Raw genomic sequence first — 17,243 nt, forward strand, 5'->3', positions numbered from 1 at the left:
TCAAAGGTTTGCTGAGTTCAGGCACAAACTCAAAATCGAAGATCGTTCAATTATGAGTTTGAGGGGAGGTGTTGAAGACAGTTAAGTCTATTAGGTTGTTAGAGTTAGTTGGAGATTAATTCAAGCACGTGTTTAATGTTGTTTGAGTTAGTTGTAAGAATCTGTTGAAATTCTGTTATTGTTTCAGTTGTATCCCTAGTATAAATGCTGTAACACTTTCTGTTCAATGCAATGAATCTTTCTTCAATCTTTGCTACTCTTTCCTTTCCTTTCTATCTTTCCTCTCTCTCTGTTTTCCTTCTCTGTTTTCTGGTTCTTGTTCATCAATGGCTAACCACTTTAACACAGCTACACAATGAGATTACAATATTGGCATTCAAGCTTAAAGATTTCTTTGTTTAACTTTCTCTGAACAAGTTCACTCAGATCCGAACAATCCTCTTACCTTAAAATCCTTTCTATTCTAACTATACTTTGTTTACAATCTGTAGTCATAATTCTAAGATAATACTTTTATATATGTTTTTTTTAGGAAAATTCTCTGAAGCCTATTTATTTTCTTAAAAATAAAAAAGAGGACACTATAAAAGAAAGAAGAAAATCGACAATATAAGTAAACTCATAAATAATGGTATACCATTATTAGCGTATTTCAATATGGTTTTCACAAATTTGAATTTAGTTAATAATATAGGAAACCGCTAACTAATTATCTCCTTAATTATTAACAATATAGTTTTTCATTCAATATTTTTTATTTAAGATATTAGGTTTGATATATATTCAGATTTAGTAATATATGAGATTTTAGATTTGGTAAACTAAAATAGTGGTGTCATTTCATCAGTACTCCATTTGTATTACTTTTTTTTATCTAACAGATCAAATGACATATGAGTTAAATTTTAAATAAAAAGTTACTCATTACTTTTTTATTTGATTGCTATTTGTAAAGTGAAAAGTTACTAATGAGTTTCTTATTTGCTACATATAAGAGTTAATTTCAAAATGAAACAATTATTTATGAGTTTCTTATTTGCACCCCATAAAGTATCATTTTAATAATTTTTATTTTATATAAATTATATATCTTTAATTTATGAAAATAAAAAAAAATAAAACTAACTATCAATATTAAGAAAATAATGCCAAAAGGAAATTTAAAAAAAATATTAAAAGTGATTTTTAACAATTAATTGAAGTTTATAAGATGTAAATAAATTTTCACTTGTGTAATTGGAACATGTCTGTATAATTTACTCTTTGTGCTAGTGTTTAGAGTTGCTATACATATGTGAGCTCTTGTTAGTGTTTCCTATTAAAAAAATATTGAAGTTGAAGCTGAAGCTGAAGCTGGAAGAGGCAAAGAATGCTATTTTGACGAAATTAGCAGTAACAACAATCTGTGAAGAAAAGAGAGTACAAAAAAGCATCATCGAACCCTTAAGAAGAAAGAACTTGAACTGAGAAGTGTGTGGAAAAATGTTACTTAACATTTAAGGTTACTTAATTTTATGTAGCAAGGGCATCTACGATTCACTAGAATAGCAACCTATATATATTCATTATGGATCAAATAATGTAAATTTTTCAATGGAAAACATTACTTTACAACCTTTTCCAAAGCAATAATATAGAAATTTAATTCATAAACAAAAAAACACAACAATAGAAAACATACACTATTTGGTTTGTAAAAGCTAGAATCATATAGCCTGTTCTAATAACACAAGCATACAGAAATTTAATTTCTAAACCAAAAGGCAACACAATAGAAAACAGAACAGAACACATAAATTACACAATCTGGTTTGTGAAAGCTAGAATCATACACTTTTGCAATTAGGACATGACTCTCAAAATGTTGTTCCCTACAATACCATATACATGATATACTATTACAATAATTAAAATTTTATACTTAATCCATACTTGGCTCACTCTACTATATTCTTCCCACTGTTCATCCATTTCCCCCCATTTTCTCATCTTTTCAAATTTGTTTGAAAGCTTCACTTTGAAAATTTCAGCTAATTCAAGAGTGTTTGCCAGGTACCAATTATCATCGTTGTCGTCAGCACTCAAATCATCACTGTCATCAACATCCTCATCGTTCACAGCAACACCAATGACATACTTATTCATCCTTAAAAGTTGACTTGAAGTCTTTTTCGTTTCCCATCTTTCATTAATGATCTTTATAATGCAATAAAGACTCCCTAAAATCATTATCAAAGATATTGCTTTAAGGATGAGAGAACTTTTTGGCATTATGCCCACTCCTTGAGAAGCAATACTGAAAGAAACTATCAATAATAATACATCATTTAATCTCGTAGATTGTTTCTCCATTTTGCCAATTTGCTGGTCCAAGCGTTTCAAATATTCATTTTTTTTTTCTTGCAATTTTCCAACTTTACTTCTAACTTGGGCTGTTCAATAATTCTCATATTTGTGAATATCAAGAATCTACTTGCACATTTGATATTATTTTTCCATTTGATTGGAAAATCAAACACCGGCCTATGTTCTTTATCGATCTTGAGTTTCTGAAATAGCTTCAACATTTCGGGAAAATAACAGATAAACTCATCCTGCAACCAATTGTTTTATATTTTATTTAAACACTTTTAAAAATTATGTAATTATTTATTGGAGATAACTTACCTCTGTGATAAATTGGTTCTTTTCGAGCGCCTTGTAAAATTTATTAAAAACTTTTAGAGAGAATAGTGTAGAAATCACCAATGCACCTAATGCTGCAATAAGTGATGGCCTCAACTTTGCCACCCAATATTCTACAAAAGTAATTAATTGAAATGAGAACAATAACAAAAATTAAAAATTAAAAAACTTAATAAATTAATTGGACTTACCACTCTGGCATTGCACTATAATCTCACAAAATAAAGCATCATGCTCGTGAGGACTGTAGTTCATTTTCACTATAGATGCGAAATAATGGCTGAAAATTATAGGAGTAAGAATTCTTAAGCTCCTAGGAGTACTTCCAAGGGCATCGAGAATTTGAAACTCCATATCTAAACACATATTCTGTGTTATAGTATGGAGTTTTTTATATTTTGCCTGTTCGATAAAATCGTTTTAGTAATAATAAATGAAAAAGTAAGTAACTAATTAATAAAATACCTTAAGCATACGGATAGAGAAATCTATCTCCCTTGACTTCCAAGCAATAGAAAGACAACTTAACCTAATGAGATCAATGGTTCTTTCATTTTCATGGTCAACCTAAGAAATAAAAAAATGTTAAAAGTAAAACAAGTATTCTAATGTAGCTGCTAAGTGTAACTCGTTGTTTGGTTTTTGAATATAGCTCAACAAAACAGAAACTAATTACATCAACATTAACTCAACACAATAGACTTAACATGACTTGAGAAGCAACGAGTAGGTAGCTACATCATGGTATTATTTAGTTAATAAAGTACCTTTTCTCTACAGACATAGAGATTGAAAATATTTGCAGCTAGGTACGAAATCCAAGCATCAAATGGTTCAGATTTAGAATACTGCATTTACAAATCAAATAAATAATAATTAATAGTCCAAAATCTATTAGTCATCACAACTATATATATATATATATATATTCAAATCAATCAAACAATATAGTTAAAAGGAGGATATAGATGAATAGAACACACCCCAAGTTAGAACATTATTCATATATGACAATTAATTGACACCTTCTCTTCAAACAAGATTAATTTATTTGATAGAAAAGGATAATAATTTTTGTGGGGTGACTGATTCGTGACACTTGTGTTGACTGATGATGTGAGTAGTCTTGAGTTAGTGATTTTCAGTTAGACTCTTTCACTAATTGTTAGTTATTTCTGTTAAAATTTGGTTATATGGGAGCATTACAAATTAAGGCTTTTTGATAGAGAATTCTGCGGAGAGAGTTCATTTGTAATTGGAGCAAGACTCCTTTGGTGATTGAGCTGTATTGTTCTCTTTATTATCCTTGTATTTAATTTGGAGTTTATTATGTTCTTGATTGATGTTCTTTCTTAATTAAGTTGTTGTTCATTAGTTTGTTACATACTATGTCTTGTAATAATAAGTTAATAACCCTTTTATGTGAGCTGGAATAATACAACAATGAACCCTTTTACCATTTTGTGTCATGAGCGTGTGTGTATGTGAGAGTTTGATTGAGAGAAAAGATAATCTGAAATAGAAGCTTAATTAAATCATGGCCCCACTGCTCATGATGAAGAAAAACTCCATAACTCCACCACTGGTTATGGACAGAGTAGAAAGCTCTGCTCTAAGGGATCAATCCATTACATTAGTTGATGATCATTCTAAATTCACTAGACTAATAATATACTAGTCTATATTTACTCATACATGAAAATCAATTCAACACTACTACTAACGTAAAGTCATTTCAATTGGGCATTTAGTTGGTTTCTTTTGTTTTATTTTATTTCTCTCTCTATATTCTAGAAATATTTATGCAAGAGGAAGACAGATTAAGAAAGATATTACAAAGATCCAAGTAACCCCAGGACCTATAAAATATTGTCATTGTGGTAAAAATGTGGCAGGTGAGGACAAAGTTTCTTTGTCTATAAATCCTCAAGAAATGGATCAAGACAAAGTTCTTTTTTTTTTTTTAAAAAAAAAAAAAAATCAAAATGATCAAAGATTAAAAGTAATATGGAAAGATAGGTAATCAAGGATAATTCAATGGCAAAAACTAGAAAATTCATAAAGAAATAAGACCAAAATAAACTTTACTCTATTGAATTGAATTGATAGTTAAAAAAAAAACTACACCAGAAAACTTATAATAACAGTGTAGCAGTTTGATGGGCCAAGACTGCTTACCATCTCTACATCAATCCTAGAGATGACTAGAGTATAATAACAGTGTAATATATCAATACAAGAGATGACTATAGAATTATAATTCACTTCTAATAACACAAGAATAGACATAACAGAAGTGATTAAGTTTCAATAACCAGCATAATAATACAGAAAGTTTAATTTAAATCATAAGGTTCCCAATAACTAACATGATAAATAAAACTTAACAGGCAGTTTGATGGGCCAAGACTGCTTACCATCTCTATAAGCAAAATTGATCTGTTATGCAAATTTTGATTGAGATTACTTTTTGCAACCTCCAATTCCAAGTATTCCTCCCAACCCCGTGTGACTTGAAGTGGATTGTAAAAAACTAAAAGATAATAATAATAATAATAATGAGTTAAAATGAACATATATATATATATAACAAAAACAACCTAAATTTTACAGCTTAAATCGATCACATAATAGCTTTATTATAAAAGCTCATATTAATAATTTTCTACAGTTTATATACTTGGGTGAAAATCAAAAAGTACCTTGAGCTGGGATATTCTCCTCCTCCATAGCCATTAAGCTCACTTTTCTGCTACTTGTAACCTCTCCTCTCCTCTCCTCTCCTCTCCTCTCCTCTCCTCTGTGTGTGTTAGTGTGAAGTTTTTTTTTTCTTTTTGAGAAAATGTGTTAGTGTGAAGTTGAAGATAAAGAAATATGTCTTCTTCTTTTTTTTTTTTTTTGATGAAGGAGAAACCAGCGTACCTGAAGTTGCACAGAGGGGAGGACATGTCTTCTGTCTGCCACTCTTCTTCACTGCACAGTGTTGAGGCCTAGCTGCCTCTGCTATTTTGTCTTCCTCCCTCTTTTTAATCATAATATACATATAAATGTCCTGAACATGGAAAGTTATCTTTCCTCCTTCTTGTTTTAGAAGATGCATGCTGGCTTGGATTGATGGGCCTGAGGTTATTATTGTCCTAAACAAAAGCATTATATATATAGATATAGATAGATTTTAATTTATCAATGGATTTGACACATATTGCCCAGCCTGATTTATATTTTCATTATTAAAAATCAAATTCTTTCTTTCATACTAATAAGATCTATGTTAATTCCATTTTTGGCATATTTAATTGACAAAAATATTTTATTATTCTTTGTATATTTCGGCTGGCATATATTGATATGGTTTTCCTATTTGTGTAAATCTAAACTTGGAAGGAAAGTTAACTAGCTTTCCTATTTATGGAAATTGAGGTAAATATGGTAAGTTTTGATTACACATTGATTCTTTGCTAACCAGCTGTTATTCTGATCTTGTGTTGAGTTTCCCTTTTTCTAAGATCAGGTTTCTTGAAGAGAAAATCGGAGCTAAACTTTCCTTTTCTATAAAAGGAAAGTTGTAGTTACTGCCCACGATTCTGTAGGTACAGAAACGGAAATTCCTGGACTGATTGAAGAATTATTTTAGGGAAGTTTCTAGTGGGTTGAGGTCTTGTTCAGACCGAATGTAAGCTGTCTATGAGATGTATATTCATTATAAATACATCTTATAGTAGCTAGGTTTTGCATCTCTTTCATACACTTAGAATTGCTTTCATATCTTAAGGAAAGAGTGTCTTTGTTTAGTACCTCTCTTGGTACCTCTCTTGTATCTTTGAATTTCATTCATATCTTTAGAAAAGAGAGTCTTTGTTATGTAGAGAAGAGTTGTTCTACTCTTACTCTGTTTATTTGTTGTTTGTATTGTCTTGAGTCTGTATTCAAGTCTACAACGAAGAAGAACATCAGTGCACCTTCGGGAGAAGGGTATTTACAAGCTTTCGGGAGATTGCTTTTGAAGTCTTGCATCGGGAGGATACAAGCACACCTTCGGGAGAAGGGTTTTACAAGCTTTCGGGAGATTGCTTTTGAAGTCTTGCATCGGGATGATACAAGCACACAACCTTCGCGAGATGGTTGTATAGGCTTTCGTAGATAGCTTTTAAGCCTTGAATCGGGAGGATTCAAGCACTCTTCAAGGTGATCGAAGGGAGTTCGAGCTCTTGGAGTTTTATCAAGATTCGGTTAGTAGGTGGAATACATCAAGCTTGCGGCATACAATAAGAGGGAGTCTATTTATGCATAAGTCAATTACTTTGTATTTTTGATACCGATCTAATGAATCTTATCTCTGGGCGTGGCCCCGTGGACTAGTAACAATCTGAAAGGATTGTTGAAACCATGTACAAAAATCTTGTGTGTTTTTACTTTTATGCACTGTTTGTTTTTCTGGGTTTCTCTGGAGTTACAGAGTTGCATTCTGTAACTACGTAAAACCGTTTTCGGTACAGCTTTTATTATTCCGCATTTAATTAATCATTTAATTAAATAATCAAACTGAGAATATTAAAATACGGAATTTCAATTGGTATCAGAGAAAGTCACTAAATTCTTAGTGAGATCTTGAGGTTATTCCGTTTAACTTGTTTTGTGTGAGATGTCTTTGTTTGCAGAAGGAAGCTCTATCTCTCGACCTCCTCTGTTAAATGAGTCGAATTATACTTATTGGAAGGTCAGGATGAGAGCATTCATCAAATCGCAAGATGAGAAGGCATGGAGAGCTATTCTTACAGGTTGGTCTCAACCTACTGAAAATGATGAAAAAGGTAATACTCAGGTAAAATCTGAACTCAGTTGGACCGCTGAAGATGAAAAATTGTCTGGTTATAATAATAAAGCTTTACATGCTATTTTTAATGGTGTTGGTGAAGGTTTTATTAAATTAATCTCATCTTGTGAATCTGCAAAGGAAGCATGGGAAATCCTTCAAATTCAATTTGAAGGTACTCCTGATGTAAAGAGATCACGATTTACCATGTTGCAAACTAGATTTGATGAATTGAGAATGTCGATATCTTGAAACTTTAAATGATTTTTATGAAAGATTATCTGATATTTCTAATGAGTTCTTTGCCTTGGGAGAAAAATTAGATGAATCTGTCTTGGTTCGAAAAATTGTTCGAGTTCTTCCTGACAGGTTTGATACAAAATTGCTTGCAATGGAAGAGGCAAAAGACTTTGGCAAAATGAAGGTTGAGGAACTCATGGGATCTTTAAGAACTTTTGAGTTGAATCAACATATCAAGAAAAAGAGTAAGCAAAGTCTCTCGAATGAGAAAATCAATGGTAATGCTTTCAATGATTCTGAAATTATTGTTTCTGATGATGAAAATGATGATGAAATGGCCTTGTTAGCAAAAAAATTTCAAAGATACATGAAATCTGTTGGAAATAAAATGAACTTTTCAAAGAACTCAAATGGTAACATTTCAAGTAACAATCCCTCTAAACCTTTTTCATCTAACAAAAGTATTCGTTGCAGAGAGTGTGAAGGGTATGGTCATATTCAATCTGAATGTGCCAATACCTTAAAGAAAAATAAAAAGGGATTGAATGTTACTTGGAGTGATGATTCTGAAAGTAGTGAAGATGAAAAAGAAAAAGTTGCTCTAACAAGAGTTTTGTCAAGAAATTTGCAGGAAAAAGGAAAATTCATGTGCATGAATAATACCTCGATCGATGACAACAAGGAAGAATCTAGATCCGAATCAGATGAGTCAGAAATTGATGAGAATTCTATGGTTGAATCCTACAAGGTAATATTTGGTAAGTTGATGGAAAAATGTGTTGAAAATCGCTCCCTGGTTAAAGATAATAAAGTCTTGTGTAACAACATTAATGAGTTGGAAGATAAACTTAAATGTTGTGAATCTGAACTATCTTTAAAAGAGTCTAAACTTATTTCTTTAACCAAGGAACTTGATAACATTAAAAAGAATGTGAAAATGCTAAATCCAGGTTCCACCATCTTTGAAAAAATTCAAAAATCTGGCCAAACCAATCATGTTGGTCTGGGTTATGTTTCTAATCAACCTAATTCTAATACCACTTTTGTTAAATCTAATAGTTTTGTTTCTGGAAGAACTATTTCTACCTCGCAGGTTTCTGTCTCTACAGCAAAGCACTCTGCTGTTACAGAAAAGAAGCACCACGGTAAGTTTGACAATTCTAAAGGGAATGGAAGACGTTTCATCCCTATTGGCCATTTTTGTGGGAGAAAAGGTCACATTCGACCTAAATGCATCACTATGCAAAACATGTTTAAATCTAATTACCTTGGAAATAAACATGTTTTACAAAAACAAAAATGGGTTGTCAAAAATAAATGCTTGGTAGGTTCTTCTTGTTTTAAAACTATTGCTACTAACATGTGGTACTTTGATAGTGGGTGTTCTAGACACATGACAGGTGAAAAAGAATATCTTGAGAACATCATACCAATGCAGTGTGAAGAAGTTACTGTTGGTAACGGTCTTGTTGGAAAAGTCATAGGGATAGGAACTCTCAATTTCGAAGGGCTTCCTAGATTGAAGAATGTCATGTTGGTTGATGGACTAAAAGCTAATCTTCTTAGCATTAGTCAAATTTGTGATCAGGGTTATACTGTGAGCTTTGATAGTAATCATTGTTATGTGTATAATATTCTTGGTGAAATTGTCTTGCAAGGGTTCAGATCTAATGATAATTGTTACACCATCACTACCTATGCTACTTGTCACTCGTTATTAACACCACCGATTTATGGCATGAAAAACTTGGTCATATTCATTTTAAAAATCTGAGGAGATTGTCTAATGCAGGAATTGTTCGAGGATTACCTAAATTAGGTAAGGAGTCCTTGGGAAAATGTAGACCATGTCAGCTTGGTAAGCAACTGAAAATTTCTCATAAGAGTGTTTCTGATGTGAATACTTCCAGAGTTCTCGAACTCCTACATATGGACTTAATGGGTCCAATCCAGGTTGAAAGCTTGAATGGTAAGAGGTATATTTTTATGTGTGTTGATGATTTCTCTTGGTTTTCATGGGTAGAATTTTTTAGAGAAAACATTGATACTTTTGATGTTCTTAAGTATCTTTGCTTGAAATTAAAAGTTCAAAAAGATTGCAACATTGGTAAGATAGTTTGTGGTAAGAGTAATCATGAAAAAGATTTTGAAAATACTGTGTATGGTAAATTCTGTAAATCTTATGGTATTTTTCATAATCTTTCTGCTCCTAAAATCCCACAACAAAATGGAGCGATTAAGGATTCCCACCTTCTTGATCATGTTTTAGACAAGGCTTTGTATGGCATGAAACAAGCACCCCGTGCTTGGTATGAGCGTCTATCTGAGTTTTTACACTCTCATGGTTATAGAAAAGGAAATGTTATTAAAACACAGTTCATCACACACATTCAATTTGATATTATTTTTTCATATGTTGATGATCTTGTTTTTGGAACTACTTCTAACTCTGAAGTGCAGGTTTTTGTTTCCCAAATGCAAAAGGAGTTCGAAATGAGTATGGTAGGTGAACTCACTTATTTTCTCGGTCTTCAAGTGAAGCAATCAGATGGGGGAACTTTTGTCCCTCAAAGCAAGTATGCAAAGAATTTGGTGAAAAAGTTTGGTCTTGAGAAAGCCAAACATACCAACACTCCCATGAGCACAACTTTGAAATTAAGCAAAGATGAACAAGGAGTAAAGGTAGATCAAACTTTGTATCGAAGTATGATAGGTAGTTTGCTTTATCTTACTGCTAGTCGTCCTGACATTTGTTATAGTGTTGGTGTTTGTGCACGATATCAGGCAAATCCCCTGGAATCCCATCTTTCTGCTGTGAAAAGAATCATTCGCTATGTAAATAGCACTATTGATTTTGGGATTTGGTTTTCAAAAGGCACTAATTCTAACCTTGTTTGCTTTAGTGATGCTGATTGGGCAGGTAATGCAGATGATAGAAAAAGTACTAGTGGTGGATGTTTCTATTTTGGAAACAATCTGGTTTCATGGCATAGCAAGAAGCAAAACTCAATATCTCTGTCCACAGCTGAGGCTGAGTACATTGCGGCGGGTAGTTGTTGTACCCAATTGTTATGGATGAAACAAATGATGGCTGATTATGGGTTTGATTTGAAAACTTTAACCATCTTCTGTGATAACACTAGTGTTATAAACATTTCTAAGAATCCTGTTCAACACTCTCGCACAAAGCACATAGACATTTGTCATCACTTTATTAGAGAGCTTGTGGAAAATAAAATTCTTGTCTTAGAATATGTTGAAACTAGCAAACAAATTGCAGATACTTTTACTAAGGCTCTTGACTCGATCCGATTTATTTCTCTAAGGAAATCCTTAGGGGTTTGTACTGTTTAATGCTTTTGTTTTTCATAATCCTTGATATTTGAGTTTTCTTAGAGTTCATAATGTCTTGTCTTTGTCCTAGAAGAAAATTTCAACCTTATAAGAATTTCAGTCATTATTTTATTGCTAATGTTGTAATGTTATGATGTCATACAGGTTTGTCAGGAAAATTGTTCACTCCTCACAGGAATATTCAGGTTCATCAAACAGTGTTATGTAAGCTACCATTTTCGAATATTGTTGTTCAAAAACTGTGTGTTCAAGCTCCATTGGATGAATAGAGCTACCTATCTCAATGTGTGAAAGCCATCTCTGAGTAAGTTGGAACTATGTAATTAGGAGTTATGTAGAAGATACACTACCATTGAAAAGGGCTACCATTGAGGTAGTGTGACAGCGTCTCCTATGGGTACAATTTATCAGAAAAAGTCTTTTTGACAAATTGGGCAATGTTCCCTGCTTACACTTTCACACACTAATGCTTGACACAGTTTGTGGTAAAAATTGTTTATTCTCGAAAATGGTGTTATAAAGCTGTTACATACTGTTTGATTTGCTTTAATATTCTTGGTGACTGAGTCAATTTTTCCTGTGAACCGGTATGACCTCATTCTATTACTTCATTAGCTTGATAAAATAATTTCTGATTATTCTTATGAGTTTGATTTTTTCATCAGGGACAAAGACAAATGGACATTGTGAATTCTAGTTGCAAAAATATCAAGGTTATTTTACTTTCCTGTCTTTTAATCAAAAACTAAACAAAAAAAAATATATATATAAATAAATAAATAAATAAATAAATTTGTGATCGAGTTTGTCAATTGAGCTTTGCTAAAAATTCTTGTTACTTTTTGTTATGTTTCATTATATTCTTAGATACAATTTTTTGCTCTTAAGTGATGATTAGTGCTTTTTGTGTCTCTGTGTGTTCTCTTGTTCATTATTTGCAAATTTTTTTTGTTGGGGGAATTTTTTGAAAAAATAAAAGAAAAAGGGGGGCATTTTTCTTTCGATTTTTTTTTCGAATCTTTGTAAAGATTTTTTCTTTTATTTTTTCATTTTATGGAAACATGTTTTAATTGTATTCTCTATATTGTGTTTCCTTTATTTTTGGAGATTTGGTCTTATTTTGGTGTTTTTAAGAAACTTGTCCTTAAATAATTAATTATTTTTGGTTTCCTCTTTGGTGGCAATTTCGGATTTGGTGGGGTCTTTATCACTTACATTTTGTGTGGATATTTGGTTTCCTTTTCCATTTAAGGAAACATTGACCATTTTTTTTTAAAAAAAATCTTTTTTGGTTTCCTTTTTTTTCTCTCCACACGTGATTCAAAGGTAAGGAAGTTACTTTCCTTTTGAGTTTTTTTTTTTCTGATTTTAAGTAAGTAAAATCTTGTGTATATATTCCCAACTACCCACTCACCCACGATCACCACTCTCTCTTGTCTTTCTATTCTTTTTTCAAAGGTCTAATTTTTATTTTCAAAGTGTGAGAGTGTTTGTGTTCTAGGGTTTCAAAGAGATGGCCAAAACTAAGAATGCCCAACCGTCCAAGAAGCCCTCTCGTGGCTCTGTCTCTGCATCTCCGATCTCCCCTCCTGCGCCGCCTGCACCAGCAACCGGAGTTCCTAGTTTGTCATCTGTTCCGATGAAAACTGCCAGAAAGTCGAAGACCAAAGCTTGAAAGTCGACTTACAACCTTGCTTCCATTGGTGTTACTGTTGAACCTGCTGCTGCTTCTGCTTCTACAGAAATGGCTAAATTCAACTTGTGCTTGGGGAGAATGGAGACAAGTCAAGCCTTACTTCTCAGGAAGATGGACAACATCATGAAATACTTCCGACCCAATGATGATGAATAAGTGGTTCAATTCTCTATCTCTTGCTTTTTATTTGTGAATGCTTAAACTACTATGACCTTGTTCATGGTTTTTGTTATCTTTGGCTCCTTGATAGACAAAAAGGGGGAGTAGTACTTATTTTTTTTGGATTATGTGTTACAACTCTGGATCCTTGTTTTTAGGGGGAGTTGTCTTGTTTGTGGTTTTGCACTTTTCTGTTTAAAAAGTTGCTGTGTTCTTCGGTTTGCAAGCTTTTCCGTCCAAAAAAAGTTATATGTTTTATGTGTTAGAGAGCTTTCATGCAGGGGGAGTATTTTCTATACTCTTGTATCTTTGAAAAGCTATTTGCTTTGGTTTCTAACACTTGATGCAGGTTTTCTCATAATAAAATATTTTGTCAATCAAAGTGCCAAAGGGGGAGATTGTTAATTCCATTTTTGGCATATTTAATTGACAAAAATATTTTATTATTCTTTGTATATTTCGGCTGGCATATATTGATATGGTTTCCCTATTTGTGTAAATCTAAACTTGGAAGGAAAGTTGACTAGCTTTCCTATTTATGGAAATTGAGGTAAATATGGTAAGTTTTGATTACACATTGATTCTTTGCTAACGAGCTGTTATTCTGATCTTGTGTTGAGTTTCCCTTTTTTTAAGATCAGGTTTCTTGAAGAGAAAACCGGAGCTAAACTTTCCTTTTCTATAAAAGGAAAGTTGTAGTTACTGCCCACGATTCTGTAGGTACAGAAACGGAAATTCCTGGACTGATTGAAGAATTATTTTAGGGAAGTTTCTAGTGGGTTGAGGTCTTGTTCAGACCGAATGTAAGCTGTCTATGAGATGTATATTCATTATAAATACATCTTATAGTAGCTAGGTTTTGCATCTCTTTCATACACTTAGAATTGCTTTCATATCTTAAGGAAAGAGTGTCTTTGTTTAGTACCTCTCTTGGTACCTCTCTTGTATCTTTGAATTTCATTCATATCTTTAGAAAAGAGAGTCTTTGTTATGTAGAGAAGAGTTGTTCTACTCTTACTCTATTTATTTGTTGTTTGTATTGTATTGAGTCTGTATTCAAGTCTACAACGAAGAAGAACATCAGTGCACCTTCGGGAGAAGGGTATTTACAAGCTTTCGAGAGATTGCTTTTGAAGTCTTGCATCGGGATGATACAAGCACACAACCTTCGGGAGATGGTTGTATAGGCTTTCGGGAGATAGCCTTTAAGCCTTGAATCGGGAGGATTCAAGCACTCTTCAAGGTGATCGAAGGGAGTTCGAGCTCTTGGAGTTTTATCAAGATTCGGTTAGTAGGTGGAATACATCAAGCTTGCGGCATACAATAAGAGGGAGTCTATTTATGCATAAGTCAATTACTTTGTATTTTTGATACCGATCTAATGAATCTTATCTCTGGGCGTGGCCCCGTGGACTAGTAACAATCTGAAAGGATTGTTGAAACCACGTACAAAAATCTTGTGTGTTTTTACTTTTATGCACTGTTTATTTTTCTGGGTTTCTCTGGAGTTACAGAGTTGCATTCTGTAACTACAGAAAACCGTTTTCGCATACGCTTTATTATTCCGCATTTAATTAATCATTTAATTAAATAATCAAACTGGAAATATTAAAATACGGAATTTCAATCTATTCATAAATTAAATATTTATTTGTATATAACACAATCACATACGGCATGCTTGTTGTATTGCAAGAAAATTATCTGTATCATTCAATTAAGTGAAAATTTCTTTATACTTGTCGAAATATTGCTCTCTTCGAATTTTTTTCATTTTTTTCAAATTTGTTTCCTTGTTATCCTTGTATTTAATTTGGGGTTTGTTATGTTCTTGATTGATGTTCTTTCTTAATTAAGTTGTTGTTCATTAGTTTGTTACATATTGTGTCTTGTAATAATAAGTTAATGACCCTTTTATGTGAGCTGGAATAATACAACAATGAACCCTTTTACCATTTTGTGTCATGAGCGTGTGTGTAGTGTATGTGAGAGTTTGATTGAGAAAGAAGATAATCTGAAATAGAAGCTTAACTAAAGGAGAAAGGAAAGGAAGAACAGAGCAAGAGGGTAAAAACTAAAAAAGAAAAGCCAGCAACTTCGTTCTATAATGGAATTTGTGGGGATCGCCCAAACCTATGTTTGGTGTGTAGTAGAACCTTAATTAAATCATGATGAAGAAAAACTCCATAACTCCACCACTGGTTATGGACAGAGTAGAAAGCTCTACTCTAGGTCTAATTATGTTGACCTTGTAAATCAATCAATTACATTAGTTGATGATCAATCAATCAATTACATTGAGAGAGAGAGAGAGAGAGAGAGAGAGAGAGAGAGAGAGAGAGAGAGAGAGAGAGAGAGAGAGAGAGAGAGAGAGAGAGAGAGAGTAGAAAACTGTACAAGTCTCTCTTAAAAGAATTGAACTCTGAATATACAATTCGAATCAAAGACAAAAAACAGAAAAAAAAAAAAAAGGACTTGTAACTAACTAGGACAGTTAACAGAAATAACTGTCAACTAATTCTAACTAACTTGAATCCAACTTTAGCATGAGATGGATCATCGTACCACAAATCCTCCTTGATCTGTTTCATGCCAAACATGAGAATCAACAGAGAGTTGAAACACCAAGTAGCTTGGTGAGGAGAGTTAGTCACATCCTGTTAGATGAAGTAGATCAAGGCAGTGTTTGCACAATAAATCCATTTTGATTATGGACAAAGTAAGTAATCTTCTTCACCCATCTGAAGGTATGTTATTAACTAATTAGTTAATCTGTTTTAATTGAGTATCTTTCAGATAATTCTTATAATTAATTAATTCATTCTGTTTTTTGCTTTTATTCTTCTTTTGTTTAATCTTGTTATCTAGCTTTCTTTAGCTGAATTAGTTAATGGTTCATTAGATATGTAAGATATACACATGATTCATTTTGAAGATTACAGTAATACCAAAGTTGATCAGTGAAAACTGATGAAAGTGGTTCTCTCCATTGCATAATAAAGATATACTCCAAGTCCTAATTGTTAAGATAGAGAGGATGAACTTGTGTTAGTACTCATGTATTACAAAAACTACTAGTTATGATGAAGATAGCATTATATATATATGTAAATCCAAGCAAATCTCAAGAGAGCATAAGTTCATCAACCATTTATTTATTTATATCTCTAATTTTTGAACAATTAAGAAAAACTCTGTGACAGAATCATTGAGATGTTTCTGAGAGAAAGAAGAAGAGACTTTTCCATGAATAAGACAGCTCTTGATTTTGTTGCAGTGAGAGTAATCACCAAGCCTATACTCCTCCTTATAACCCATGTCAGAGACAACTCTTCCACCACCTTTGTTAGAAACAACTAAGGCAAAAATAGTGAAAGAGAAATGAGTAGAAACATAACAACCATCAGAAACTCTGCCCCAATAATTAATTCCAGCAACCATCAGAAAAACCCCAAGAACAATTACAGAAAGAAACTTCTCACACTCGCTATCCCCTTGCCAAACCTCCGAAATTTTCCCAATAAAATATATATATACCTGCAAATAATAAAAGATATTATACAGTATTTTTCAATAAAAGATATTATGCGTGAACCAAAAGAACTATTTCTTTTAGGAAACTATATATAGAAATATCTCATTTTTTTTTTTAAAAAAAAAAGTTTTTAATTATAAATATAAGCCGCGCATTCATTCATTCATTCAGTGTGAAAAAAATTAATTAATTCATTAATTTTCTCCTAAATTGCACCTGCACGTCTGACAGAGTCTACCATCGATCTTCTTCTCTTTCAATAACAATTCCTTCAGTGAAGATGAGAGAGGATGAAATCAGATTTGTTGATGGAAGATATAAAATTATTCCTTCATCGAAGATGATGAAGATGATAGGAGAGACTATAAGAATTTATAATGATTGTTCTAAAATTAGTATCAAAGTGAAAATTGTATATAGTGACAGAAGAATATGGGGTTTTCAGCTATGTGATGAAATCAAAGCTGGTTCGTATGTGGAAGTATCCTATAATGATATAGAATATTATGGTCTGAAGTTTTACTTTTACGCGGGAGAATTAGAAGTCCTTTGTCTAGATTCACATGCCCACTTCTTCTCTTATAAGGACTTGAGGTTTTACGAAGACAAGACTGGAATGCTTCAATTAGAAAGAATTGAAGGAGGTATCATTGACAGGATGCGGTAAGAAATTAATTAACAACTACTTATTTTTATTTATTTGTCTCTCTATTAAAATTCTGTATGTGATGCTTTTATTTGCTTTATTATGTTTTTTTTTT

At 32.4% G+C, this 17,243-nt stretch overlaps 2 protein-coding genes across 2 annotated transcripts; both read right to left on the bottom strand.

The window, feature by feature from the left end:
* Positions 1–1,629: 1,629 nt before the first annotated feature.
* LOC115713092 (uncharacterized) lies at positions 1,630–3,200 on the bottom strand. The gene is made up of 4 exons (XM_030641576.2): positions 3,151–3,200; positions 2,877–3,087; positions 2,668–2,798; positions 1,630–2,594 (listed from the first exon to the last, which is right to left on the bottom strand). Exons 1-4 carry the CDS (start codon positions 3,157–3,159, stop codon positions 2,379–2,381), a joined length of 567 nt encoding a protein of 188 aa, XP_030497436.2. The 5' UTR covers positions 3,160–3,200; the 3' UTR covers positions 1,630–2,378.
* Positions 3,201–16,106: 12,906 nt separating this feature from the next.
* LOC115711975 (tetraspanin-8-like) lies at positions 16,107–16,723 on the bottom strand. Its single transcript, XM_061113461.1, has 2 exons — positions 16,712–16,723; positions 16,107–16,484 (listed from the first exon to the last, which is right to left on the bottom strand). Exons 1-2 carry the CDS (start codon positions 16,721–16,723, stop codon positions 16,107–16,109), a joined length of 390 nt encoding a protein of 129 aa, XP_060969444.1.
* Between the last annotated feature and the right edge of the window lie 520 nt (positions 16,724–17,243).

Source organism: Cannabis sativa, chromosome 4, assembly GCF_029168945.1.
Source record: "Cannabis sativa cultivar Pink pepper isolate KNU-18-1 chromosome 4, ASM2916894v1, whole genome shotgun sequence".
Lineage (NCBI taxonomy): Eukaryota > Viridiplantae > Streptophyta > Magnoliopsida > Rosales > Cannabaceae > Cannabis > Cannabis sativa.